The sequence below is a fragment of the Pelophylax lessonae genome (genome assembly GCF_965119305.1).
Source record: "Pelophylax lessonae genome assembly, chromosome: 7".
Taxonomy (NCBI): domain Eukaryota; kingdom Metazoa; phylum Chordata; class Amphibia; order Anura; family Ranidae; genus Pelophylax; species Pelophylax lessonae.
In genome coordinates, this window is record NC_138774.1 from 106,287,931 (window position 1) to 106,315,699 (window position 27,769).

The window sequence follows — 27,769 nt, forward strand, 5'->3', positions numbered from 1 at the left end:
TCTGGATAGGATGCTGAGCACATGTACTCAACATCTTTAGTCGACCATGGTGAGGCCTGTTCTGAGTGAAACCTGTTCTGTTAAACCTCTGTATGGTCTTAGCCACCTTGCTGCAGCTCAGTTTCAGGATCTTGGCAGCCTTCTTATAGCCTAGGCCATCTTTATATAGAGCTAAAAAAAAAATTTCAGATCCTCAGAGTTCTTTGCCATGAAGTGCCATTTTGCCATGTCAACTTCCAGTGACCAGTATGAAAGAGTGAGAGCAATAACACCAAACTGAATACACCTGCTCCCCATTCACACCTGAGACCTTGTACTACTAACGAGTCACATGACACCAGGGAGGGAAAATGGCTAATTGGGCCCAATTTGGACATTTTCACTTAGGGGCGTACTCACTTTGGTTGCCTGCGGTTTAGACATTAATGGCTGTGTGTTGAGTTATTTTGAGGGGACGGAAAATTTACACTGTTATACAAGCTGTACACTCACTACTTTACATTGTAGCAAAGTGTCATTTCTTCAGTGTTGTCACATGAAAAGATATAATAAAATATTTACAAAAATGTGAGGTGTGTACTCACTTTTGTGAGATACTGTATATATGTATATATATATATATATACAGTATATATATTTTTATATATATATATATATATATATATATATATATATATATATATATATATATACAGTACAGTAGTTTGTGCCTGAGAAATTGTATATAAAACAAAAACATACACACTATTGTAATCTAGTACTATGACGGGTCTCTTTGAAGTGGTAATTGCTTCTTAATTTAATGGGAACTAAACTATCCATTCTAAAAAGTCCAGGACGCCTTTTAGCATGGGGTAGATTGAAGGGGACGGTGAAGGAAAGTCAGACAATCACTGCTTTGTGCTGGGGAAGAGGGAATATTATTCATTGCAAGTGTAATTATCCCTTATACCATGTAGACATAGCAAGTTTTCAAAGCCCTGGGCTGTGAAGGGTTATACACTGTCAGATGAAATATAGATTTATGAGGCTATAAATGAATTGAACAAACCATTCTGCATTTAGCCTAGAAAAGCCAAAATAAACCCATGCTGCCTCTCTAATGTTTCCATTCACGATTATTCCTTGCATAGTGGCAGATGTGCTACAAATATAGCCGAGGCAAAAAATAGAATTTCTGTAGCATTAAGGCATTTTCATGTGTGCAGACAAATGAAAGTGGGACATGATTGTTAATTATTTACATAGTGCCCTTATCTCTGGGATAACTGCAATGCAAGGAGCATTGGGAACTACCAGATTAAACCAGATTAACCAAGTGAAATAAATAATTACTGCTCTTTAGCGTGAAATAAAACTTTCTAACATTATACGTGCAAACACAAAGAATTGATTAAGGGTGGAATTTTCCTTTTGGGCAGATACTGCTGACAGTGGTAACCATGTTAGAATCGAAATCTTCCCAATGATGGCCCAGACAGCCAAAAAAAAAAAACAGATGAAGTTGCATCTTAATTTTGGATGTCAAACACTGACATATAAACCATTTCTTCTTACTTACAGACCAGTCGGGAATATCTATATAACTATGGGAGTAATTTACTAAAAGAACAGAGTGTCAAAATGAATGACTAAACTTCGTAATTAAGGTAAGGCTGTGTTCACTCTGAATAATCAATTATATGCAAAAGAAATGAAAGTCATCTTTTGGTCAAGCATTTGACAATCATTTATTTACATTATCTTAACAAGCAGTAAATAAGCCTTAAAAGAGAAGTTTGGGTTCTAATTTTAAATAATACTTACCTAGGTGGATGCAGCGTCTGTCCCCTGCTGGCTGTAAGACTGAGAACTATGTGATCAAAGACTGCTAATCACTCAGTTCTCAAGCAGAGAGCTGGTGACACCGCTGTCTGGTCTGCCCCCCCCACCGTGCTCACTGGATCACTGGGCTGTGGAGGCGGTGGAAGTGGCTGGCTCAGGTTCTCAGTTGAACACTGAAAGGCTGAGCCGGGTGCCGGTCCATATGGTCACGATCTTTTCCCAGCCTGGGATGGCTCTGTGATATCAGCCGACAGCGCACCCGCTGTCTGCTGAAAACAGGCCACAGGAGTGCAGAACAGACTGGACTAGACTTGGATTTATGTTACTCCCTCCAGGAGTAGGACACTAGATAGAAAAATGTTTGACTACGCCTATAGGGCAGTCCCAGGGGGTATTCTCCCACTTCCTGCTATAGGTCTTCAGTTTTGTAACACGCAGTGTCAGAAGAACATATAACCCAACTCAATAGAGGGGCGAGTGCTGTGACCGTCAATGAATATCAGAGAAAAGGATTTTACGGTAAGACAAAAATACAGTCTTCTCTTTCGTTCATTGACGGACACAGCTCCATATCTTCTTGACCCTTGGGATGTCCCAAAGCAGTGTTAACATGAGGGGTGGGAAGAACACAGCAAGAAACACACTTCCCAAAGGCTAAAACAGGAGCTCAACCAGGAACAACTGGAGCTCACCTGACCAAAAAATAGACCCTTAAGAGCACTAATCCTCTCCAACAGTGGTCTCCAAAACCTTGCAGCCAAAGGCAGCATCCGCAGATGTCAACACATCCACCTTATAAAATTTTGTGAAAGTGTGCACGGACAACCAGGTGGCCGGCTTGCAAACCTGCACCACTGACGCCTGATGACGGAAGGCCCAAGAAGCACTAAGCGCTCTTATAGAATGTGCCTTAACAGAGAAAAGAGGATCCTGATCCTTAATGGAGTAGGCCTGCACCACCCTCTGCCTGATCCATCTGGAAATGGTCACAGCAGACGCAGCCAGCCCCTTACAGGGTCAATCCACAAGGACAAATAGGGAATCTGATTTCTGGAATGACTCAGTCGCTGTCAGGTACACCCTGATCGGCCGAACCACATCCAAAGAATGCAAGGCAATCTCTTAAGGGTGCTTAGGCTTAGGACACAAGGAAGGCAACACAATGTCTTCATTTAAATGGAAACCAGAGACGACCTTAGGAAGGAACGACTGGCAGGGACGAAGCACCACTTTGTCTCTGTGAACCACCAGGTAAGGTGAATGACAAGACAACGCAGCCAAAATCCGACACCCCGCATGCAGAAGTAATAGCCACCAAGAAGGCTACCTTCTGTGACAAAGTAAGCAGAGGAAGCTCATAAATGTTTTCAAAAGGCGGTTTCTGAAGAACCGACAGCACCAAAATGAGGCCCCAATGGAGGTAATGGAGACCTCACCGGGGGGGGAGCCAAGTGGCGGACCCACAGAGAAAAGGTGTGTACCAAGGAATTAGTGGCCAATGGGCACTGAAAGATAATTGCCAGGGCCGAAATCTGGCCTTTGATGGTACCCAAGGCCAAACGCCGATCTACACCTCTTTGGAGAAACTCCGAAACACAAGACACCGAAAAGGAACAGGCGAAAACCCTCTGAGCCTCACATCATGCAATGTACGCCTTCTAGACTTGATGATGAATCTTCCTGGAAGTAGATTTTCTAACTTTTAACAGGATAGGAATCACCATTTCAAACACCTCTCTATCCTTCAGCACCTGGCTTTCAATAGCCAAGCCGTTAAAGCCAGCGACTGTAAAGCAGGATGGAAGATTGGCCCTTGAGCTAAAAGATCTTCTATGAGAGGGAGTCTCCAAGGGACATAGGCGACCAGCCGTACTAGGCCTGCCAGGCCAGTCCGGGGCCACTAGGATGACCGGAATCCTTTCTGCCTCGATTCTTCACAGGAGTCTCAGCAGAAGAGGTATCGGAGGAAATGCATATATCAGACGATACTGACCCCAAGGGGCCACCAGAGCATCTGTGGCGTCGGCTTGAACCTCTGCACCTTCCTGTTGAGACGAGAGGCCAAGTGGGCTACATCAGGAGTCCCCCACCGGAGACATCGGAAGTCCCCCACCAGAGACACAGTTGAAGAAACACCTCCGGGTGGAGAGACCCTTCTCCCTAATCAAACGTCTGCCACCTGCCAATTTTCCACCCCTGGAATATGCGCAGCAGAGATGGCTGGAACAAAGCGTTCTGCCCACCTTAGAATGCAGGCTACTTCCCTGGCTGCTAGGGCACTTTTGGTGCCTCCTTGATGATTGACATATGCCAAAGCTGTGGCATTGTTCGATTGAATCCTTACAATAGACGATCTATCCATTGGGTCAGGCAAAACCTGATCGCCCAAAATTCAAGGATATTGATTGGCAGGCTGGACTCTTTCAGAGTTCAAACCCCCTGAGCACAATCCATGCCCATGACACATTCCCACCCGGACAGGCTGGCATCCGTGGTGACCACCGTCCAGTACAGAGGGAGAAAGGATTTTCCCTGTGAAAGCGACAGAGGGCGGAGCCACCAGATCAGGAACCCCCTTGTACCCCAGCTCAAAAGGATCAGATTGTCTAGAGACTGTGGATTCTTGTTCCATTTAGCAAGAATCTCCTTTTGCAGAGATCTGTTATGGAACTAAGCAAATGGAGCCACCTCGAAGGTGGAGACCATCGGGCCCAGCACTTGCATGCAGGTCCTGAGAGATAACCACCGGTAGGACAACAGGAGCCGAATCGCATCCTGCAATTTCTGGAGTTTCTCTTCCAGAAGAAACACCTAGGTCAGGCCCAGGTGGTCCAGTTTGGTGGATGGGACCAGAGCAGATTTTTGAAAATTCAGTTTCCACTCGAACTCTTGCAAAGTTTACACCAAAATGTCCAGATTGTCTTGTAAGGCATTCAGAGACTCTGCTCACAGAGGGAGGTCCTCTAGGTACCCCAATACAGCAAACCCCCTCTCCCATAGCAGTACTAACACCGGAGCCAAACCTTTTGTGAACACCCGAGGAGCGGAGGGGAGACCAAAGGGTAATGGCAGAAATTGGTATGGCTCCTCGCCCACAGCAAAGCGAAGGGATGTCACTACCGTGCGAATAGACTCCATCCAAACTTTCTGATCTCGCACCAAGCCTTGAGGTCCAGGATTGGAACAGTAAACAAATTTTAATAAAAACCCTGAAAGCGTTCAGATTCTGAAACCGGTACAATGACCCCTTGTGAGAGCAGATCCTGTACCGCCCCAAGAAGACCTCGTAAGCGATCTGGGGACAAGTGCAGGTTGGAAGGGATGAACCTTGCCAAGGACCGAAACTTGATCTTGTAACCGGACCAAATCAACTTGTGGACCCATTTGTCTTGAATCAAGGAGGTTCACAGATTCAGAAAGAAGCAAAGACATCCCCCACCCCAGATACGGATGAGGGCACCTCTTCAGGCAGAAGTGGGCTTGTCTGCGGTCCTGGAGGAACCCATGGGTGAATGGGGGATGGTCCGCAGAGGGACCCCGATAGTGAGGAGGAGCATTATGTGGGAAGGAAGGGCGCTCGGGGGTTTGACCAACCCAGGGAGGGGCCCACGTGCACCCCGAAAAACCACCAGAAGGGAGGAAGACAATACTAACCACACCTTAGGACAGGGCAGGCACCACTCCAGGCAGACCACTGCACCATCTTGAATGGGAGTGCTGCGGGCCAGAGACACACTGCAACTCAGGTTGTGACCAAGGTCCTTGCGAGGCGTTTACTCTAGGGAGACTGTAAGGATCTAGAATATCCAGTCGCTTGCCCAGTCCAGCAGTTGATTGTAGTTCTCACAGGAATATTCTCAGAGGAACAGAAAATAATAAAAGAAGCTAAAAAATTCCATTTAAAAAGGAAAAGGTCCTTACTCCTGAGTCCTGACTAGGCAGAAAAAAACTGAAGACCTATAGCAGGAAGTGGGAGTATACCCCCTGAGACTGCCCTATAGGTGTAGTCAAACTTTTTCTGCCTAGTGTCCTACTCCTGAAGGGGGCAGCATAAACTCAAGGGTCAAGAAGATATGGACCTGTGTCCATCAATGAGCGAAAGAGATACTGTTTTTTTTTTTTTTTTTTACGTACTCACCAGTCAGTGTTCCTGATCACCACCACACTAGTTATATGATGACTCTGTACTGCACTAGTGACAGCATGTAAAATATTTTTTAGAAATTGTGAAAAAAAAAAATGTTTTTTAATTTCTTCCTTTTCAAAAATGTCAAAAAAATACAACCTCAAATCTCTCTTACTAACTACTTTGCACTTTCTACTTTCCACAAAGGGGTAATTTCGTGGATATTTGTACTGTCCTGGTGTTTTTTGGCCTCAAGAAATGAGATAGGTCATCAATACATCAGGATTGGTACATTTTTAGATATATCTACCATAGTTTGTAGACTCTGTAACTTTCCTACAACTAAACGACTAAATAATATACACTGATTTGGGTTGTTTTCACCAAAGAAAACAAAGGTTATTTTTTTGCAAAATGTTAACAGAAAACGTGAAAGAAAAAGGTGCTGGGCTGTGGAGGGGGCGGAAGGGGCTGGCTAAGGTTCTTGGCAGATCGCTAAGAGAACGAATCAGATGTTGATCCAGGTTTTTGGGTGGATCCTGCCCATATAGTCAGGATCTTTCAAGAGCCTGGACCAGCTCTGTGACGTCAGCCGAGGGTGAGCGTTAGCCCGTTGTGGCCTTAAAACGGGTCACAGGAGTGCAGGATGAACTCCTGTTATCCACAGGAAAAGTATAGCTAAAAAGGCTTTGGCTATACTTCTCCTTTAAGATTTACATACACTTTAAAGCATAATTAAACCCCCCAAAAAATGTTGTAAATATTACAGCTTACCAGTGCCTAGTTGTTGTGGATGCATTTGTTTTCTTTTTTCAGGCCTTTTCTCCCTATTTTTACCTGATAATCCTGTGAATAACAAACATCCTGTCCCTGGTAGGCTACACTAACTGCTCCACTGTATCTATGGAGGAAGTAATGGTGGCCTTCTAGGTTAGGCCTACAGTGTCTGCCTTTGTTCATCTCCATTACATTGCTGACATTGCTGATATAAAAATTTGGAGTTTACACAAGGAACACAAGATTGTTTTGCTTGCAGTGGCCCTAACAGGAAGTCACAAAGACTCTCTTCTTAGCCTGAAAAATGAAAACGAATGCAGTCACCACATCTCAGGACTAGTAAGTTAAAATATACTACATTTTTGTTCTTGGCTTTAGTTATCTAACAAAGCCTCACTGATCTCTGTAACTACAGAGACTGTGGAGTCATTTATCCACAAAATTCAAAACAAAGACACTCTAATCAGATTCTAGTCTCAGTTTCTTGGTGGTTCATTCTGCTCCCTATCACAAATGTGACCTTGCCAAATGTGTCTTCTAATGTAAATGCAGAGCACTTGCTCTGTGTTTTTAGTAGAAGGCTGGAAAGTTGCTTAACCACTTGCCGAACAGTCACGTTGACTGTACTGCAGCAAAGTGGCTCGTTCCCGTCCAGCAACGTAGACCGCTGGACTCCTCCCCTTGTGGGCGGCACGTGCGCGCCGCCAGAGGCTCGCTCCCGCTGTTTTCAGTCACAGCGGGAGTCGGGCCAGGGGAGGAGTGGCGGTGATCACTGCCGCTCTTCCCCGATCGTCGGGGAATCGAGTCTGGAGATCCGCCCGCTTGTGTAAACAAAGCGACCGGATCTCCTAAGTGACAGGCAGGGTCAGATTGCAGGGTTCAGCATAGCTGAACCTGCGATATGTCCCTGTGTCACTCAGTCACCTCCCCCCCACACACGTTAGTAAGCACCAGGCATACATTAACCCCTCCCTCTCCAATAAAATTAATCCCTTCCCTGCCAGTGTCATTTTTACAGTAACAGTGCATATGTATAGCACTGATTACTGTAGTAATGTCAGTGGTATCCCCAAAAGTGTCAAAAATGTCAGTCAAGGGTCGGATCTGTCGCAGCCCCGCAAAAAAATCGCAGATCGCCGCCATTACTCGTTAACCACTTACCGCATACTAACGTAGGGCTACGTCAGTAAACTTTGTGGTAGTGTACCGGGATGATGCCTCTAGGCACCATCCCGGTACCGTGGTTTGAAGCCGACGGTCGGCTTTCCGTCAGTACCGACTGATGCGGCTCGGGAGCCGCTCGATCGGTACCCGGGGGGGCGGGAGGGGACGTCCCCCCCCTCCCGCCGCCTTCCGTGGCTTTGCTCGGGGCTCCCGTCCCACCGGGAGCCCCGAGCACCCAGCCGGCACGTCCGCCGGCTGGATGGAGTCCCGATGAATGCTGGAAACGGCATTGATCGGGTCTCCGATGACGTAACCCGAAGGCGGCGTCCATGACGTCACGTCCGGGTTACTATGCTGCAAAAGGTGGCAAATTTGAAAAACGGCTGTATGCAAAAATGCAGTTTTCGGCGTTTTGCATACAGGGAAGTGTAGTGGAGGGGTCTAGGGTCTTTTAGACCCTCGATCCCTCCATAAAGTGTACCTGTCACTACATATTGGTGTCACAAGGGATGTTTACATTGCTTGTGACAGCAATAAAAGTGATCAGATTTTTTTTTTTTTTTAAACTTTAATAAAGTTAAAAAAATAAATAAAATAAATGGGAAAAAAAAAAAATGTAACCGCCCCCGTCACCGTTAGCTCGCGCACAAAAAAAAACGTATACGGAAGTCGAGCCGCAAATGAAATCGCTGTTCAAACCACAAATGTGAGGTATCGCCGCGATCATCAGAGCGTGAGCAATAATTAAAAAAAAAGAGCTACACTCTAACTCAAAACTGGTAACCGTTAAATAAATTTAAAGCGTCGCAGATTGAGATCTCTATTGACCGTAGTTTGTCGCGATCCCACGGGGGGTCGCAATTTTAAACCGTAACATGTTGGGTATCTATTTACTCGGCGTGACATGTTCTTTCACAATATACAAAAAAAATGGGCTAACTTTACTGTTTAGTATTTTTTAAAATTAGTGAAATGTGATTTTTCAAAATTTTTCCCAAAAAATGGCGCTTTAAAGACCGCTGCGCAAATACCGCGTGATAAAAAATATTGCAATGACTGACATTTTATTCTCCAGAGTCTTTGCTAAAAAAATATATATAATGTTTGGGGGTTCTAAGTAGTTTTCTAGGAAAAAATACTGATTTTAACGCGTGAACAAAAAGTGTCCGAAATAGGGCTGGGGCTTAAGTGGTTAAAAAAAAAAACACCAAAAATGACAGAAATCTTTCTCTTAGTTAGTAAACGCAATAACTTTTGTGCAAACCAATCAAAATACGCTTATTGTGATTTTTTTTTACCAAACATAGGTAGCAGAAAACAAATTGGCCAAAAATTTAAAAAAAAATTTTACATTTTTTTGGGGAGAATTTCATATAAAAAAATTTGAAAAATATTGTTATTATTTCAAAATTTACGCTCTTTTTTTGTTTATAGCGCAAAAAGTAAAAATCGCACAGGTGATCAAATACCACCAAAAGAAAGCTCTGTTTGTGGGAAAAAAAGGGCATAAATTTAGTTTGGGTACGGCATTGCATGACCGCGCAATTGTCAGTTAAAGTCGCACAGTGCCGAATCACAAAAAGTGGCCTGGACGTAAGACAGCAAAAATCTCCGGTGGTAAAGTGGTTAAAGCTACTAAGAAACCGAATACAACCCAACTACAGTGCCACTTTTGTAAACTTGGACGATGAATTGCTCAGATATGCATGTAGCTACAGAGGTCAGTAAGGGGCTTGTTTTAATTTGCTCAAGCCTACATACACACAGGCGTTTGACATACGTATCTGAATGTATATGGCCCGAAATGCAATTAACGCTCAGTACAGTGTCCAGTCACACTGTATTTCAGCCTTTATTATATTTTAATAGACTGCTGGAAGCAGGATTGGCCACTTCCCCTGTGCCTCCTGAGCACCTGAAAAAGCTGGGATTTGACGCTCTCAGGCCAAACCGCCCATGTGCATGAGGCCTAATACTTAACCCACCTATCACACCACCGATACCCACTTTTTCTTCTGGGAGTGTCAGATTCCAAAATTGTAACTATTCAACAGATTCCAAAATTGTAACTACTTCTTGCAGGCCCCATCTGGCTTTCTGAACAGTGCTGTCTGAGACTCAGCCCTTTCCTGTGCAGACAGGAACCAGATTCCACTCAGTGGGCTTTTAATTGTACTGATTCTGTTTGTTTGTTGGGTCACAAAACACATGACAACTGGTACCAGCATGTTTGATGAAGGTCAAGTTGTTTCCTTACACTTCTTCTTGTGGGCCACATGCCCATCTATGGGCACCATAGTGATTTATTACCTAAAAGGAAGGAAACTGTAGACTTAATGGGAACCATTCGATCTCCAATTGTCCTATATCTAGCATGGTCAAAAAAGAAGGTGTGGGGAGCTAAACATATTGACCTCTCTGTTGGTAAACAAAGATCAGAGAAATTCTTTTTTTTACGCAAATTTAGCAAAAGCAGCCAAAGTAAGTGAAATTGAGTGTTACCTAAATATTCATAAATATCTATTTTCTTCCACCCCTGATGTGGCGGAACAGGCAATTTTTGGTCAAACATTGGTTTATCCAACAAAAATCATTTATATCTTTCATTGATAAATGGCACCAGAAAAATCAAAAGCTGTAAAGCTCAAATGTTTGTGATGTTCTATCAGACAAAATATCTCTATGCATATCACTGCTGAGACTATGTATAAGTTGGGTGAAGAAACCATGGCAAGCAAGGGGAAGGGGGGATCAGGCATCAGACATTGCCAGAAATGTAAAATACCAAAGAGTCTTATGGAAGCTGCAGCACTGGAGAGGAGGTAGGAGACACTGGCAACAGGAAAGGTGAATACAATATTTACTCTATTGCAGGAAAGGGTCATTGGGTATAATTTAAAGACCTGACAGGATTGCTTTTCCGTTTGCCAAACGTATCACCTAGATATACGCCGGCAAGGGGGCTCTAATGCGCTGGATCATGTACCTAGTACGTGATTCAGCATGTCCGGATTGGGAGCGCACAGGCGAGCTGCTGCCGGCCCTCAATGGTCACCGGCACCCAGCGATCATTCACTACATGGGCAGAATGGCAGTCTGCCTAGATAAACAAGGCAGATTCCCATTCTGTCAGTAGGGAAGGCATTGGTTCTGTGTTCCTGAAAAGCAGCAACATGGATCACTGCCTTCCCCTAGTAAAAGCATCTACCACAGTTTAGTAAAACACAGGCTAGGCACACATTTAACCCTTTGATTTCCCCTGATGTTAACCCATTCCCAGCCAGTGCCATTAGTATAGTGACAGTGCATATTTTTAGCACTGATTACTGTATTAGAGTCACTGGTCCCCAAAAAGTGTCAAAAGTGTCAGGTATTGTCCCACTGTCTGTCACAATATTGCAATCCCGCTATAAGTCGCTGATCACCGCCATTACTAGTAAAATAAATAAAAATATCCCATAATTTGCAGACGGCATAACTTTTTCGCAAATCAATCAATGTACGCTTATTGGGATTTTTTTTTACCAAAAATATGTAGCAGAATACATATTGGCCTAAATTGATGAAGAAAATGTTTTTTTCAAAATTGTCGGTCTTTTTTTGTTTATGGTGAAAAAAAAAAAAACACAGAGGTGATCGAATAGCACCAAAAGCAAGCTCTAGTGGTGGGGAAAAAAAAGGAAATACATTTTATTTGGGTACAGTGTTGCACGACCTCACAATTGTCAGTTAAAATAACGCAGTGCCATATCGCAAAAAATGGCCTGGTCATGAAAGGAAATCTTCCGGAGGTTAAGTGGCTAAGATGATCAAACAATTAGAACACTACTATCTATCACACTGTCTTTTAAGTAGAATATATATCTTTATCTGTAGCACCCTCCTAGTTAGGTGCTAGGTTCAAAGACTTTTATGCTCCATCTGCTTATCAGGGGAGCCTGATCTATTAGGTTATCTGTTACATGCTCCCAGGTGTGATTCCCTGGGTCTGAGGGAGTGTCCCTACTGCATCCATGGGGGAGCCTGTTGGACAGTGGAGGAAACCTGGCCAGTGACACATTGGCTTTTGTGGGAGTCCCAGTGGGAGGGCACCTGGGATTGCTCATAAAAGCTGAGGGGACATGTGACAGGCATCTTTGGCGGGAAGAAGAGTCCCAGGAGGAGGTGGACAGCTGTCTCTCCTCCTGTTGCATGAGGACAATGGTCATAAGCGGTTGGCCTAGTGAACCAGGTGTGGAACTGAGTTGCAGAGGATCCAGTGAAGCTAACTGTGGAGCTGCTGGCAGAGTCTTCCGGGAAAAACAGTGTCCGTGAGTACCAGGGGACTTGCAGAAGGGGCTGCCCAGGAAGGGGGACCACTCCAGTGAAGTCAGAGCATCAAGGGGTCAGTCCACACAAAGTGTATGAGTAAAGGGGGTGCCGTGTAAAACCCTGAAGAATAGGGACAAAGGAGGTGCCAAAAAGGACCCTGAAGAGTGATTCACTGTGCAGTACAGTTCATTTAATTCTTCTTCACAGCGGCCTTGCCGCATCCATTGTTAACCAGAAATCCCAGCAATTGCGCATAGTTATTCAGTTGGAGTATCCCAATCATACCTTCTCCTTTCCCAGTTCTCAAATAAAACAACAAAACCCAAAACCCCTGGATTGTTTTCTGACTGAGCCAAGCACTTAGAATATGCTATATTGTCAAGTTGTTGCTATGGGTAACCCAGGGGAATCCATAACCAGCAGCTTTCATGGGAGTAGTGCTACGTATATAAGTAGAATATATCTTTCACAGGTCTGATAAGCACCATATGATGTCAATGGCTAGCCTAAGGCCTCATGCACACTTGACATTATCAAAACGCCAGTAGAAAGCTGTAGATTTTTAGCTTTTTTGCAGTAGCGTTTTTCAGCTCTAGTGGTTTTTTAGCTTTTTTTTTAGTAAGACTTTACTCCCGGAAAAGCTTATGGCTCAAAAACACTGAAAGACGCTGAATAGCCACGGTTTTTAGCAGTCTTTGGCGTTTTTCAGCGTTTTCAAGCTTTTATCAGAGTTAGAGTGTTTTTACAGCTTCAAAACTTTTCTCAAAACCAACTAGTTCTGTTTTTTTTTTTTTCAGCCAAAAAACGCCCCTGCCAAAAACTGCTGATAACAGCCTATGTGTGCATGGAGACATAGGATAACATGCTGGGGAGTTTACTGGCTGCAGAAAAAAATGTCTGACGCCAAAACAGCAGCTGTAAAAATGTCCAATGTGCATGAGGCCTAACTGTCAAGACACAAAAAAGATAGTGTGCTACATTGTTCACAAGCACTTTGTAATCAACTGAGAGAAAAAAATGTAAAAAATCGGTAAAGTCTTCTGAATCTCTCTATTCGTGAAGACACAAATACTTGCTCCTACAAAAAAACCTCTTATGAACATATTCTTGTTAGAAAACTGCAGACTTGTCTTACGTTTCTACACATAATACGCATGATGATAATTCTCATCTCTTCTAACCACTTCACCCATGCATTGTGCCTAATACTGTAGGAACAGTGTTTGTGTGAATAATCTACTAAATGCTGCTCATTATACTGTTTAGTTCAGATTTATGGTTAGTAATAAAGCGCGGGTACCTGAGGGCATGTATTGCTGATATGAGTCTGCACTCAATGCTTCTCTTGTACTCCTCTGCCCAGTGTCTTGTTCTTCCCCGATTCACTGGCTCCTCACCACAGGTCATCAAAGCTTGGATTTTCTAGGCACTACATGTGAGGAGCCCCAGGAAAAACATGACACTTATGACCTTGGACAATAGGACAATGGACTTTACAGAGACTTTATTTGTATGCTGGATACTATGGCAAGGAGATAAGAAAGCCATGCGGTACATGTGATAGCAGTGAATATGTAACATATCAGAACAGAATCTTACACAAGCTTTGATTGAGTTGTTGAACAAATCATCTGGAAGACCAAATTTAGTACATTAACAAACTTTACTTGCAGCTCTACATGAGATGTACAGACCAAGCAGGGAGATCAGCCAAGAAGAGCGACTTATCGGGTGATAGGCACTATGTTAACCCCTTGACACCGGCACCTCCCAGCCCTTTAAGGGGTTTTGGATGCAGGGAAGCGGGGCAGGGTTTATGATCATGTAGCCATCGTGATTGGTTCAATGAGGATATTTGCCAGCACACAACAGACGAATTATGTAGCGTCTAAACGATTTTTTATTGAAGCATGATCACCTCACAAAATAGGTAGTGCAAACTCTTCATCAGGCGCCTGCAGGACCCCTTCGTCAGGTGCATGCAGGACCCCTTCGTCAGGCGCATGTATGACCCCTTCGTCAGGCGCATGCAGGACCCCTTAGTCAGGCACATGCAGGACCCCTTCGTCAGGCGCATGCAGGACCCCTTAGTCAGGCGCATGCAGGTCCCCTTCATCAGGCGCATGCAGGACCCCACCGTCAGGCGTGTGCAAGACCCCTTCGTCAGGCGCATGCAGGACGCCTTCGTCAGGCGCATGTAGGACCCCTTCGTCAGGCGCATGCAGAACCCCTTCGTCAGGCACATGCAGGACCCCTTCATCAGGTGCGTGCAGGACCCCTTCATCAAGCGCATGCCTGACAAAAGAGTCCTGCGTGACTCCGAAACATTGCACTACCTATTTTGTGTTGTGATAATGCTTCAATAAAAAATAGTTTGGCTGCTACTTAATGATCTGTGGTGTGCTGACATGCATCCTGATTGTGGCTTTCTGATCCAGTCTCCAGCTGGTGGTTGCTGCAGCACCTAAAACTTTTAGAGCTTTATCCAGGAACACGTACAATGGGAATATGGAGTATCACCATGATTGGCTGTCACAGCAGTCATATGGTCATAAAGCTCCCAATCACAAGCAGTAATCGGGAGCTTTCCGTTAGCCACTGGTTGCTGTGCTTGGAGTGCGCAGGGCCCACACTCCTGGCACAGCTGCTGTTTCTGCAATGTCGCAAGCAAATATGCAGCCGCTCGGTGCCATGGCCCATCCACCAAGAGGCAGCATATTTGTGTGGTGTTGGCGCCAAAAGGTTAAAGTGGAACTTCACTTTCTCAGTCGATATTGACAACTTTTAATGCTTCGGAAGTCTTCGGAAGGGGAGGAGAGGTTTTCTCAGCTAAGCACAGTCTCCTGCCTACATGCCTGAGCTAAGTGAAGAAGGTTTTCAGGAAGTAAATGCTACATGAATCCCATGCCCTTACTCAAGATGGCTGTGGTCAGAAATGCTAGGGGGTGTTTTTAAAAGTGATTTCTCAGCAAAATAAAGCATGAAGACATGGAAGCATGGGGGAGTTTAGTTTGAATAATAAAAATGAATAAAATAGCGCTTTTGGTTTGTGGTGCTTGGATGCAGTGTAGTTTCACTTTTTTCAGAGATTGGTTGTGGTTTTTCAGAAATAGTTGTGGATAAATGGGCCTGGTATGAAATTAGGGGTTTGTTAATAGACATAGTTGCAAGTATTTCAAAACTATTTAAAAAGAAACAAATCTGGCATGGGATTTCCTTTCAAAGAGTCAGGCATGATCTACCACCCTCTTCCATCATACTACTTTAAAAGTGGTGGGGATGCTTGCTGTTGTTAAAGTGTTTCTAATACCTGCCAGATTTGTATTGCTATCTCTAACTCCAATTGGGAGATTCACTCTCTATTTTTGTCCTTGTAACTATTGTCACTAGAACTGAAATTATGAGAGAATTCAAAATTTTGATCTGCCATCAGGACAGGAATATATTAATGAAGACACTTGTTCTGGTGACAACTTAAAGCTGGATTTTCCAGAAATGTCCTTAATGGGACAGTGATTCCAAAAAAAAAAAACACCTTAGTAAAAAATCTTAAAAGGGTTTTACCATTTACTATAAAAAAAAAGTTTTGCCACTTTATTTAGGAGATGGTACTATACCTGGATTACTATGAAAAGCTACCAACTATAAATGGAATTTCCATCAAGTCTGCTTCACCGAAAAGCTTATGTAAAAGACCTTTTCACTAAATGCTATTTATTTTTACATGTATGTATTCATTTATTTGAGGGTCATAAAATCTAGTGTATGTCAACAAAACATATTTTACAACTATTTCTTTCTGTATTAACAGGTTAATTTGCTGGACAACTGAGCCCCTTTCAGCTGTAATTTCAAGATCATTCTAAAGCTCGAGCCCCAGACCTATACATCCATGATGTCTCCTGCCACCTTGGCCCTAGTGTGGATGGCATGCCTTATTTTTGGTGTTTCCAGCCAGCATTCCCCAACACCACAGTATCTGGAAGAAATCTCAGAGCTGTCACAGACATTAAATCAGGAAAAAGCTGGGCACATTATACAGCTGGGCACAAACCAAAGCCCCAATGGAAGTCAAGAGTCTGAAGAGGATATTAGAAATATGCCACCTCGAAGACCACCGCCTTGTCTCTCCCGGTCTAAAATTAAGCATGCATTTAAGTATGTCACCACCATATTGTCCTGTGTCATTTTCCTGGTGGGAATTGTAGGAAATTCAACACTTCTAAGAATTATTTACAAGAATAAATGCATGAGGAACGGTCCCAATGTACTTATCGCCAGCCTGGCACTGGGAGATCTTTTCTATATACTAATAGCTATTCCCATCAATATTTATAAGGTTTGTATGAATTTACATTTATTGTTTTAAAGCTATTCTCCCTATACATATGCCACATTTGAGTGTATTAATACCCAACATACAGTATACATTATAAGGTAATAAAGCAAAAGTAGAACAACCATGGGTGTTACTTCTGGGCATCCTAAATTGGAAAGAACCCAGTACTGCATGTTTCAGTACATTTATTGTAATCATGGCTATTAGTAACAAGTATTTCATTCACATGGAGGCATGCATATGGGTCTATGCTCATATGCTCATTGTCGTGTAGGTTTCCACACATTTCTAACCCTTTTATTCTTTTATTCAAAATGGGAAAAATAAATAATTGACAGGGATTTTAACCTTTCACTACTTTATCAATAGTAAAAAAAAAAACAGCATCAACTTTAAATATATTTTTAAGGTACATCTGATAACTGGTAGTGGCCTTTGGGAGGTAAAGTGTATTTCCACTTTTCTGGTCAAATTTGAGAAACCCCCACCTACTCACACAGCAAGCCAAGAAATAATTTAACCACTTTACCACTAGAGCATTTTGCTGTCTTACATCTGGGCCACTTTTTGCGATTCGGTGCTGTGCGACTTTAACTGACAATTGCGCGGTCATGCAACACCGTACCCAAACGAAATTTACGTCCTTTTTTTCCCACAAACAGAGCTTTCTTTTGGTGGTATTTGATCACCTGTGCAATTTTTACTTTTTGCTCTATAAACAAAAAAAGAGCGTTTATTTTGAAAAAATTTAAAATTTTTTCACATAAAAATTCCCCCCAAAAAAGATGTAAAAACCAATTTTTTTTTAAATTTTTGGCCAATTTGTTTTCTGCTACCCATGTTTGGTAAAAAAAATCGCAATAAGCATATTTTGATTGGTTTGCGCAAAAGTTATTGCGTTTAATAACAAAGGGAAAGATTTATGTCATTTTTGGTGTTTTTTTTTTTAACGAGTAATGGCGGCGATCTGCGATTTTTTTTGCGGGACTGCGACATTGCGGCGGACAAATCGGACCCTTGACTGAGATTTTTGACACTTTTGGGGGTACCAGTGACATTACTACAGTGATCAGTGCTATAAATATGCACTGTTACTGTAAAAATGACACTGGCGGGGAAGGGGTTAATTTTATTGGAGAGGGAGGGGTTAATGTATGCCTGGTGCTTACTAACGTGTGTGGGGGAGGTGGGGCTATGCTGAACACGCCGATCTGTCACTCCCTGTCACTGAGGAGATCCGCCCGCTCTGTTTACACAGGTGGGCGGATCTCCAAACTGGATTCCCCGACGATCAGGGCAGAGCAGCGGCGATCGCCGCTGCTCCTCCCCTGGCCCGACTCCCGCTGTGAATGAAAACAGCGGGAGCGTGCCTCCGGCGGCGCGCGAGCGCCGCCTACAGGGGGAGGAGTCTGGCGACGTAGGTCTACGTCGTCAGACGGGATCGTGCCACTTTGCCGCAGTACTATTCCAGTACTCAGCGGTAAAGTGGTTAAAGAGAGATACTGCCTACCTTTTCAGTTGTTTTTTTGGAGCATATTTATACATAGGCAGCAGGGACATGCAATCAGGTGAGGCAGGAGAGACAGAGACCCTAAATTTGGGGGTACCTGAAGTCCTACCCCACCACTGGTTAACAATTGGGGCTCCTAGCACCTATGGTACCGGAGATATGGGGCTCCTTGCACAGCCTGTCAGAAGCTGTTTGCAGCAGACAGAGAGGATGAGCTCACAGTGCCTCTGATTTCTTGTCAGAGGCACTGAGCTCAATGGACAGCTTGGAGACCTTGGACCAATGGTAAAGCACCATTGGTCCAAGCTGTCCAATAAAAATGCTGCAGTGGAGGCTCTCCTCTCACTGCAGTGTCATAGAAGGGGGCATGTGTCTAAAAGACACATGCTCCCTTCCAACCCAGCCCTCTTAACTACAAGGAAAAAACATAAGTTTATGGGTATAAGGTTTACCTATAATCTCATGTTTTTCTCACACAGTTAAGAGGGAGAATCTGCCGCTGCTGCTGCTGAAAAGCAATCAAGCAAAATAATATATTATTATGCCATATGTTATAACATAATAATTCTTTATTTATCTATTTCCTGTGAAATTACTGGTTTGAAGTTATATCTTCAAACTTCAGTAATTTGTCCGTTAAGATACCTGCTTGAGTACAGTTTTTTTTAAATATAGTAAATTACCTTATTACTTACTTATGGTAATTAACCACTTGCCACCTCTGACACTTCTCTCCTACATGTAAAAATCAGCATTTGTTTACATAGGCAGAATGCCTTTCTGTCATTCTCCTGAATGACCGCTCATTGGCTCCCGCTGTGTCCAATCACAGCAGGAGCGCGGCTTCGGTGGAACGTGCGCGCCCCCTAGAGCCTTTCTAAAAAATCACTAATAAGTATGTGATTTTGCGCTTAAGGGTCGCCCTGCCGCAGTAAATGTACACGGGACGGTCCTTAAAGCGGAGTTTCACCCAAAAGTGAAACTTCCGCTTATATGCTTTCTCTGTTTTTGACAGGTACCCTTCCCCACTTCTGGGAGACTGCGCCGCGGCACTGTCCCTCTGAAGTTTGGCCCCCTCCTCCTTCCCCCGCCGCTGGACCAATCCGTATGTGCAGCGCACTTCCGGGTTCCCTCCGTATGCGTAAGGCTTCACTGCCGGGTTCCCTCACCGGCAATGGTGGCGGCAGCACCCGACAGCCGATGGAAACATCGGCTGCGGTAGCCAATGGAAACATCGGCTGCGGTGCAGACATCGCTGGACTCAAGGACAGGTAAGTGTCCTAATATTTAAAGTCAGCAGCTACAGTATGTGTAGCTGCTGACTTTTAATTTTTGGAGGGGGAGGCTGGAGGCTGGAACACCGCTTTAAGTGGCTGCAAAATTTGGCTGCAAAAATGGAAATAGACTTTAATATTATCAAATTACCTTTAAATATAAATTTGCAGCCAGTTGTTTTTTTTTTAATCTAACACATACTCTCCCTTGAACCCATGACAACAATATTCTCATTGTAATTAGGATTTCACATAATGTTTTCCCTCGCTGTTTTGAATGACTCATTTTCTCAGAAGGTTGGGAACTTGAGGTCAAATTAGAAGCATCCGTGGCAAAGCCCTTAGGTTTATTGTAATTCAAATTTTTATCTTTGACATTAAAGCCCAAATCTGGGAAACTTGAAAATACTCCCTTGCAAGGAAGATTGCACACGCACTGTTATGGTTAAATATTTGTTTATGACTAGGGGGTATGAAAAAGTAGATTTGCTTACCAGATCCTCTACTTCTCCTCTTGCTAGACTGGTCCCTGCAGCATGTTCTCCTCATTCTCCAGGGGCCTAAAGCTGAGTATACTTGTATCAAATGTTGTCCAGTTCAACAAAAACTGGACAAATTTCAATCTGTGTATACCCCTCTCTGTTCAAAATAAGCCGATCTTTAGACAGGCTTCTGTCAAACGGTCCTGCTGAACAACCAGCATTTGATCAGCTACTGCAGCCATTAGCTAACCAATGTATTCTGACTGGGGGGGGGGGGCGGTAATCTGCTGTTAGAACACAATAGAACATCGCTGGAGATCCCTACATCAACATCGTTTGTGTAGATGCAGAAATCTTTATTTTTTTATTTTTTCATTGAACCCACTTTAACGTAAAAAAAAAAAACTCAGTGTGTATACCCAACTTAGGACCAATGCAGGGCCCTGCATGGGATCTAATGAGACCAAGGGACAGTCCATCGTTGAAGCATAGTGGACCGGCGTCTTTTAGCACAGCTGATGGATTGGGGGAATAAAACCGTTTTTCATCCAATAAAGAAATACAAGAGCTGTAGTGCGTATGGGACTGAACATGTAACATAGAACAAATTAGAACAAGTGCACTTGCCTATATCTACAAGATGTAATGGTTTGCATAAAATCTTACAAAAATGTTTGCAGCTTGTAGATGAAGGGCGTTCAAGTCAAACCAGGACTTTTAATTTTACAGGTATCAAAAAAGGGATGCTAGCGTGGTGGTATGCAGTAGTGAGTGGCAAGTGTGGCCTATTATAGGCGGCACACATGTTGCAGGCCAGTCCAGAAACCGTTAATCAAGATGGCTGACAACAGTCTTAGTGCGTGCATGGAACAGCGTGTGGTGATGAAGTTTCTTGTGAAAGAAAATGTAAAACCTGTGGATATCTACAGAAGACTTCAATCACAGTACAGCGATGAGACGCTAGGCCACAGTAGGACATTTGAATGCTGTAAACATTTCAAAGATGGCTCTACGTCTGTCAGTGAGGATCCGGGCTGTTGTGGTTCCCAACCCACAGCAGCCATTCCTGTGAACATTCATTGTGTGGAATGCCAGATCCTGGATAATCGAGGCATAACCTGTTGTGACAAATCTTTCTGTGGTGCACCGATGTCCTAGGATGGTTCAGGTGTACTGACAAATCTTTTCATGCCGAAGCTTTCCAGGCATTAGTTAAACACTTGGATTTAATATAACCATCACTATTACATATTTTTGGCATAGGTATCATAAATATTGCTCTGGTTTTGGGTAGTTTCTGGTGTTCTGAACTTCCTACTAGTGCCTTGTATCTAACCAAGACTTAGCAGATGAGATGTCTTTGTTCTCAGATCCATCTAGTTTGTATGTACAATAAAAGGGGTCTTGCTTTTACTGCTGATTCATTTCACATTTATGGAGGAATAAGAGAGAATGTTCTACATTTTTATGTGTAATGGTCAAAGTAAGCATTTCACTGGAAACTTCCAATGTTGCCACTTAAGCCTCGTACACACGCAACGATTGTTGGCTGTGAATTTTCGGCCAACGTCCGATCGGCCGATTGTCGACTTGTTAGTATGATGCTTCCGACAACCGACTGCGAATTTTCAGGCGAACAAAATCTGGTGTGCATGCTATAAAAATTTTGTTGGCCGTCAACAGAACGGCCGATTGTTCTTCGGTCAGTACAGATTTCGGCAGACAAAAATGTAATGAGCAAGACTGGGCATGCTCAGAGAAGAAAAAACACACGAAAAGTAAACCAGAACATGACATCACTTCTGAAGTTGGTTTTTGTTGGCCGATAAAATTCATGTGCAGTCTAGAGCACATTTCAACCAACACAACAACACTGGACAAAAGACGGCCGATCGGTCGGGCCAACAATCGTTGCGTGTGTACGAGGCATTACCTAAGAGTTATGATGCCAGTGAATGAATCAACTCAGTGCCTGCCCAAAACCAAAATAACCATAGAAAGAAACGCGCTTCCTGTAAAAATGTGCATTTAACATTATGTATTTGTGAATTTTCAAAAAATTTTCACAATCGGAATTGAAATGACAGAATCACTTACCTGTTTGAAATAATGTTTATATGATTGCAGCTTATAGCTGAAAACTGGCCATTTGGGGTTTTCGTGTGTAAGCTGGTTCCATTTATCCAGAAGGCTTCGGTGGGTGTCACAGTCCTGAGTTTATGTGCGCTGAGCATAGACAGGTAACACTTCAAGCTTTTTTTTTCCAATTTTTACACAGTAAGATGGAAATATTGCACCTGGAAATGTGAATTGTCCTACAAAGGTACTAGCTTTGCTGTTATTTAACATAGCGATCTATTGATTCCTAAACAGCCTTTTAATGCCATAAATTGTATATAAACCCTAAGAATGAACTTCTCTTATTTGCTGCACTTTGGTCTGATAAATAAACCAATGAAAGTATTATATCTATGCTCTATGCTTAAATCCTAGCTTAAATATGTGATAAGTGATAGAAAACACCTGTTAACCTGCAAGAAATCTAGTGAGCTTATAACTTCTTGTATTCTCTGCCTGTGCTGAGCTCTTATCAGGTATAGATGTGAACTACAGTACAACCCCTCACCCTCTATGTTATGGAGACGAGGATCAGGTAAGTATTCTGTAGCCCACACACTTCCTGTCCTGGGGTGACAATAATACTCCTCCATAGATACAGTATATAGCGAGTGAGCGTTGCCACCCTAGAAAATTGCATGTGTTACTAAACCCAAGACAAAAAAGTGCTTTTGGCCAGTCTTTAGATGTGGTGGTTGCATTCGTTTTCTTTGTCCAGGCTATTTGCATTTTCTAGAAATACAGGAACATACCAGTTGATCCTGTCAGAAACCTTGTGGTTGACTGACTAAAGGAAAATAGACTGTGCATTCTGCAAGAGCAATTGCACCTAGAGCAACCTTGGGTAGCAAAACTGCTCCTCTACAGATACAGTACAGTGAGGGAACGTTTTCATGCCAGAACAGGAATTGTGTTCCTTTCAGAATCACCAGGTGAAAATATAGAATAAAAAGCATGAAAAAAGAAATCTAATGCAGCCATCACATTTGAAGGGCTGATAAGCTGCAATATATTACCTTTTTTTAATGGGTTTAGACATTCTATAAGCTTAATTTTTAGCTTGAATATCAATCTGTTCAGGAAAGGACCAGCATCCTATGACAATCCAAACTCCCATACTCCCATACAGCAATAATTATTTATGTTTCCTTTCTTCTTTATAGGATATATTATATATATAGATAGATAGATAGATAGATAGATAGATAGATAGATAGATAGATAGATAGATAGATAGATAGATAGATAGATAGATAGATAGATAGATAGATAGATAGATAGATAGATAGATAGATAGATAGATAGATAGATAGATAGATAGATAGATAGATAGATAGATAGATAGATAGATAGATAGATAGATAGATAGATAGATAGATCTATATACAGAGTTGTATAAAGTACTCAAAACCCATACTTGAGTAAAAGTACAAGTGCTCGATCAAAAAGTGACTTGAGTAGAAGTGGAAATGCTAAATAAAAAAGAGACTTGAGTAGAAGTACTAAAGTATTCAACATTTTTTGTACTTAAGTGTTGCAAGTAGTTTTTTTAAAAAATTTTGCTACTCAAGTACTGAAAGTAAAAGTACCAGTAGTTTTGAAAAAAAAAATTGCTACTCAAGTACTGAAAGTAAAAGTACAAGTACTGTGTTATGTAGTTATTAAAGAAAGAAGTCAAAAGTTTGAACATCATATTGTTTTTTATTATTTCAAATGCAGCTTTTATTAATACATACAGTAGCATTTATTTTCATATGCGCTGATAATACACATGTTTTGAGCTTCATGGAACCTGCCATCTACTGTTCTGGCAGTGGTAATTTTTATAATAGTAACGAGTAACTATGCAGCACAAAAAAAAAAATATCGCAGTAGAAGTATTGAAATCATCGAAAAAATGAAGTGAAGTAAAAGTGGAAGTAGGAGAAAAAAATTCTACTCTAGGAAAGTACAGATACCGCCTTTCGGTACTTAAGTACAGTAGTGAAGTAGTTCTACTTAGTTACTATACATCTCTGTCTATATATACGGTATATATATCTATATTATATATATATATATATATATATATATAAATATATATTGATTAAAACATGCTTTAATCTAATTAAAAAAAAAAAAACTTTTTCAAGATAACTGTGGAAAAAAAGCAGATGAACATTAATCAATAGTATCTAATCTTTTGGCAGGTATCGAGCTGTGGCTTCTTGGAACCGAATACAGGGCATCGGAATTCCAGTTTGGAAGGCCATAGAACTCACTTTGATCTGGGCTGTAGCCATCCTCTTGGCTGTGCCAGAAGCCATTGCCTTTGACTTGGTTGAACTAGAATTTAACGAACAAATTACGCCGGTCTGCATGTTGCCGCAAGAGCAAGCATCTCCTTTTATGAAGGTAAGTATTCTGGATAATATTTCAGGCAGAGTTATGAGAGCTATAAGAGATCTTTGCCCTTATAGTACATCTAATGCAGATTTTCTCCTCCTTATGCCAGATCTCATCATGTCCTCTTTCAAGTTCTAATACCTTTGGCAATCCTGGGCAAGACATGCCCATGCACAATTGGAAACAAGCCTTTTACCCAACTTGTAATCTGCTTACCCCCTCCCGTTTTTCTACTTAATTTCTAGATTTTCCCCAAATTTTCCACTTTTCCTATTCATCTAACATGGAATGTACACAGTATAACAAACCTACCCTTTTCTTTTTACATACCAAACTTTATAAGAAACTAGAGGCAGAAAACAATCCCAACACTAAATATCCTAAATAATACATTACAACCAATGTACCACCTACTCTGACACACTGGGGCTTATTTCCTTAAAGGGTAATTCCACTTGCATGGGGAAAAACTAAAAAAAAACAATATAGCGTATACAGTACAATTGTGACACAAGTCATATTGTAATTGAATGTTATTAAAAATGACCTTTCCTTTTCAATCTGCAACTGCTGTAATTTTCTGAAAATGAAATGCAATGTGGCTACCTGGAGGTGTTCTATACACAGAATGTGTACTGACCACACCCCAGAAACATCATTTTCTGCTTGTGTGATTGGCTCACCAATTTTCCCAGAAGTCTGCCTAAATTTCAAGTCAGATTTCAGACATCCCCTGTAACAAAAATGTAGTTTCTGCTGAGATATTCTCAAAAGGAACATGTCTAAAAGGGACGCAGGGCCTGCAGATTTCCTCATCAGTGCTCTGCAGCTGCACAGCTGATTGATAATTATAAAACCACTCCCATTAGATTCATTTTCCCACAGGGGCACAGAGAAACACAGAGGGAATTCTTCAGAATAAAAAAAGATAGGAATCTGCAACAAAGGTTGTAATAATCCTTGCAATGTACATAGATCACCCAGAGGGGAGTGTTTTTTTCTTAACAAAAGTGAAGTTAGACTTTAAGCAAAGTAGACTTCACTTTGCAGGGGAATTTCCCGGAGCTTAGTGTATTAGGTAAAGTTCCAGTGACTTCCAGCACCTAAATATGTGCAAGCTAAAATGCTGGGGTTTTTTTTCTTTCACATGTTTAGGTATGCTTTGCAATGTGAAGTTTCACCTCATTTACTAAGCTCTGGGAAAAACTTCCATGCAAAGTCAACAACCTATTTGCCTTAAACTGATTATAAAGGTAAAAAGTTTTTTTGTTACTGCATTCTCTGCATTAGGGTAAAAAAAAAAACGTTTAATAGTGGCTTCCAATCTCGGTCCTTAGCTGTGCACGTCTGCAGCAGCTCTTCTCCCTTCTCCCGGCTATGACATGCTGGACAGAGAGCAGCGAGAGCAATTTGATCCTGCTGCTGTCAGTCAAAACCTGTCAGCAGAGAGCAGGGGGCGGGTTCAAACCGGACTGTGTGTCTGAAGAGAGGCAAACAGCCCGGCTCGGGATCGAGCATGAGTGCCCCCATGGGAAGCAGCTATCTATGGGGGAACTCAACGGTGGGGAAGGAGCCAGAAGTGCAGGTGAGGGACCTGAGAAGAGAAGGATCCAGGTTGCTCTGTGCAAAACCACTGCACAGAGCAGATAAGTATACCATGTTTGTTGTTTAAAAAAAAAAGTTTCAAGCTTTACAATCACTTTAAATAACTTAGGTCCGGTTCACACTTATGCGATGCGGGAAGGCTGCGAATCCGCAGCCTGTTCCCGCATCGCACACGCACCCCCGGCAGTTCACACTGCCATATGCGATACGCTGGGGGTGTCAATGTAATCTTAACGACACCCCCAGTTTGATCGCATATCGCAGTGCGATCTTGCAGTTCGCACAGGATCAGATCGCACAAGTGTGAACCGCTGTGCGATCCGATCCTGATGCGGCTGCCAAAAAGGGTCCCTGTGCGTGTTTGCTGTGGGTGCGGTGCGAATTTAGCCATACAAAGTGTATGGCTAAACTTGCACCGCACAGCCGATCGCATGTAATGAAGGAGCAGTGCGCTCCGACATTACATGCGAACCCCGCATTCGCATAAGTGTGAACCGGGGCTAAATGATCAATTTAACTCATCCCCACTTCTATAGAGCAAAAATAAATAATCAAATCAGGCAACCTCCTGGTAGAAATGGCAAGTGTCTCGGTGTGTAGTTGTTAACAGTTTGAAATGTATATGTTTTTAACCTGCTGTTCCCACTCTATATACTCATGCCTGAGAAAAATAAATTATTATTTGTTAATTAACTTTTTTCTCCATAAATATATAAAAACATTCAAAGTGAAATAGGCATTTCTTATTACATCTTTCATTATTTGCATTACATTACATTTAAGGGGCAATCCCAATTAATTCCCACTACTTCCAATTTTACAATACCTATTGACATATTTTTTCAACTTAAGTATGCAATAAAATTTGGGCATAACTACTTATTTACTACATAATATTACAGCATATAAAGAGCCTTAGCTATTAGGCTTTGCGATGATTGCTCTTTATTTAGGATAGGGTTCATAACCTCAAACCCAATGCAAGACCCCCAACCTAGAGGACCATAGTATCCCTTTTAGGGACCATGGCCAGAGACTTTCCAGGCATAGGTAGCCCTGTTGATAGTTAAGCTACCCACAGTATAGATCTCAGGCTCTTTTAATTATGGAAGTCCCACCTGCATGTAAAAATGCAGATACAATTGTTGGGTGGGGGGGGGGGCTGGTTGTGTAACTATAGGGGCTGCATAGCTTATATCTGTGCAGAAAAAAGCAGCAGTGCTCTTTTCTTCTCTTCTTTTTTTGCTTGTTTCAATATCTGGTAGACTTGTAAGATTGAAAATGTGGAATGCTGCTTATGTTTAATAAAATACAGGGCTCCTTTATAAAAAAAAAAGGTGGCAGTACCCCCCGCCCCCCCCCCCAACTCCCCATCATGGAGTACCAAACTTTTTCGGTCTAAAAAAAAAGTATAAATGTACAGGTGCATCGCATAAAATTATAATATCATTAAAAAGCTAATTTATTTCAGTAATTCAATTCAAAAAGTGAAACTCATATATTTTATATAGATGCATTACACACCGAGTAAGATATTTCAAGCATCTCTTTCTTTTCATTTTGATGATTATGGCTTACAGCTAGTGAAAACCCAAAATTCAGTATCTCAGAAAATTAGAATATTACATAAGACCAATAAAAAAGGGATTTTTAATATGGAAATGTTGGCTTACTGAAAGTATGTCCATGTACAATATAGCATGCACTCAGTACTTGGTTGAGGCTCCTTTTGTATGAATTGCTGCGTCAATGCAGCAAGGCATGGAGGTGATCAGCCAGTGGCACTGCTGAGGTGTTACGGAAGCCCAGGTTGCTTTGATGGGTCTGGTGTCTCATCTTCCTCTTGATAATACC

General features: G+C 42.3%; 1 protein-coding gene across 3 annotated transcripts in view; it reads left to right on the plus strand.

The window, feature by feature from the left end:
- The window catches only part of LOC309560740 (endothelin receptor type B-like), a 476,715-nt gene that overhangs the window by 14,068 nt on the left and 434,878 nt on the right, over nucleotides 1-27,769 (plus strand). For all 3 annotated transcript variants that reach the window (XM_082264380.1, XM_082264378.1, XM_082264379.1), the window contains exons 2-4: nucleotides 16,014-16,541; nucleotides 21,935-22,047; nucleotides 24,115-24,319. In XM_082264380.1, the coding sequence (XP_082120506.1) occupies nucleotides 16,095-16,541; nucleotides 21,935-22,047; nucleotides 24,115-24,319 (765 nt within the window). In that variant the 5' untranslated portion in view covers nucleotides 16,014-16,094. The remainder of the gene's footprint in view (nucleotides 1-16,013; nucleotides 16,542-21,934; nucleotides 22,048-24,114; nucleotides 24,320-27,769) is intronic.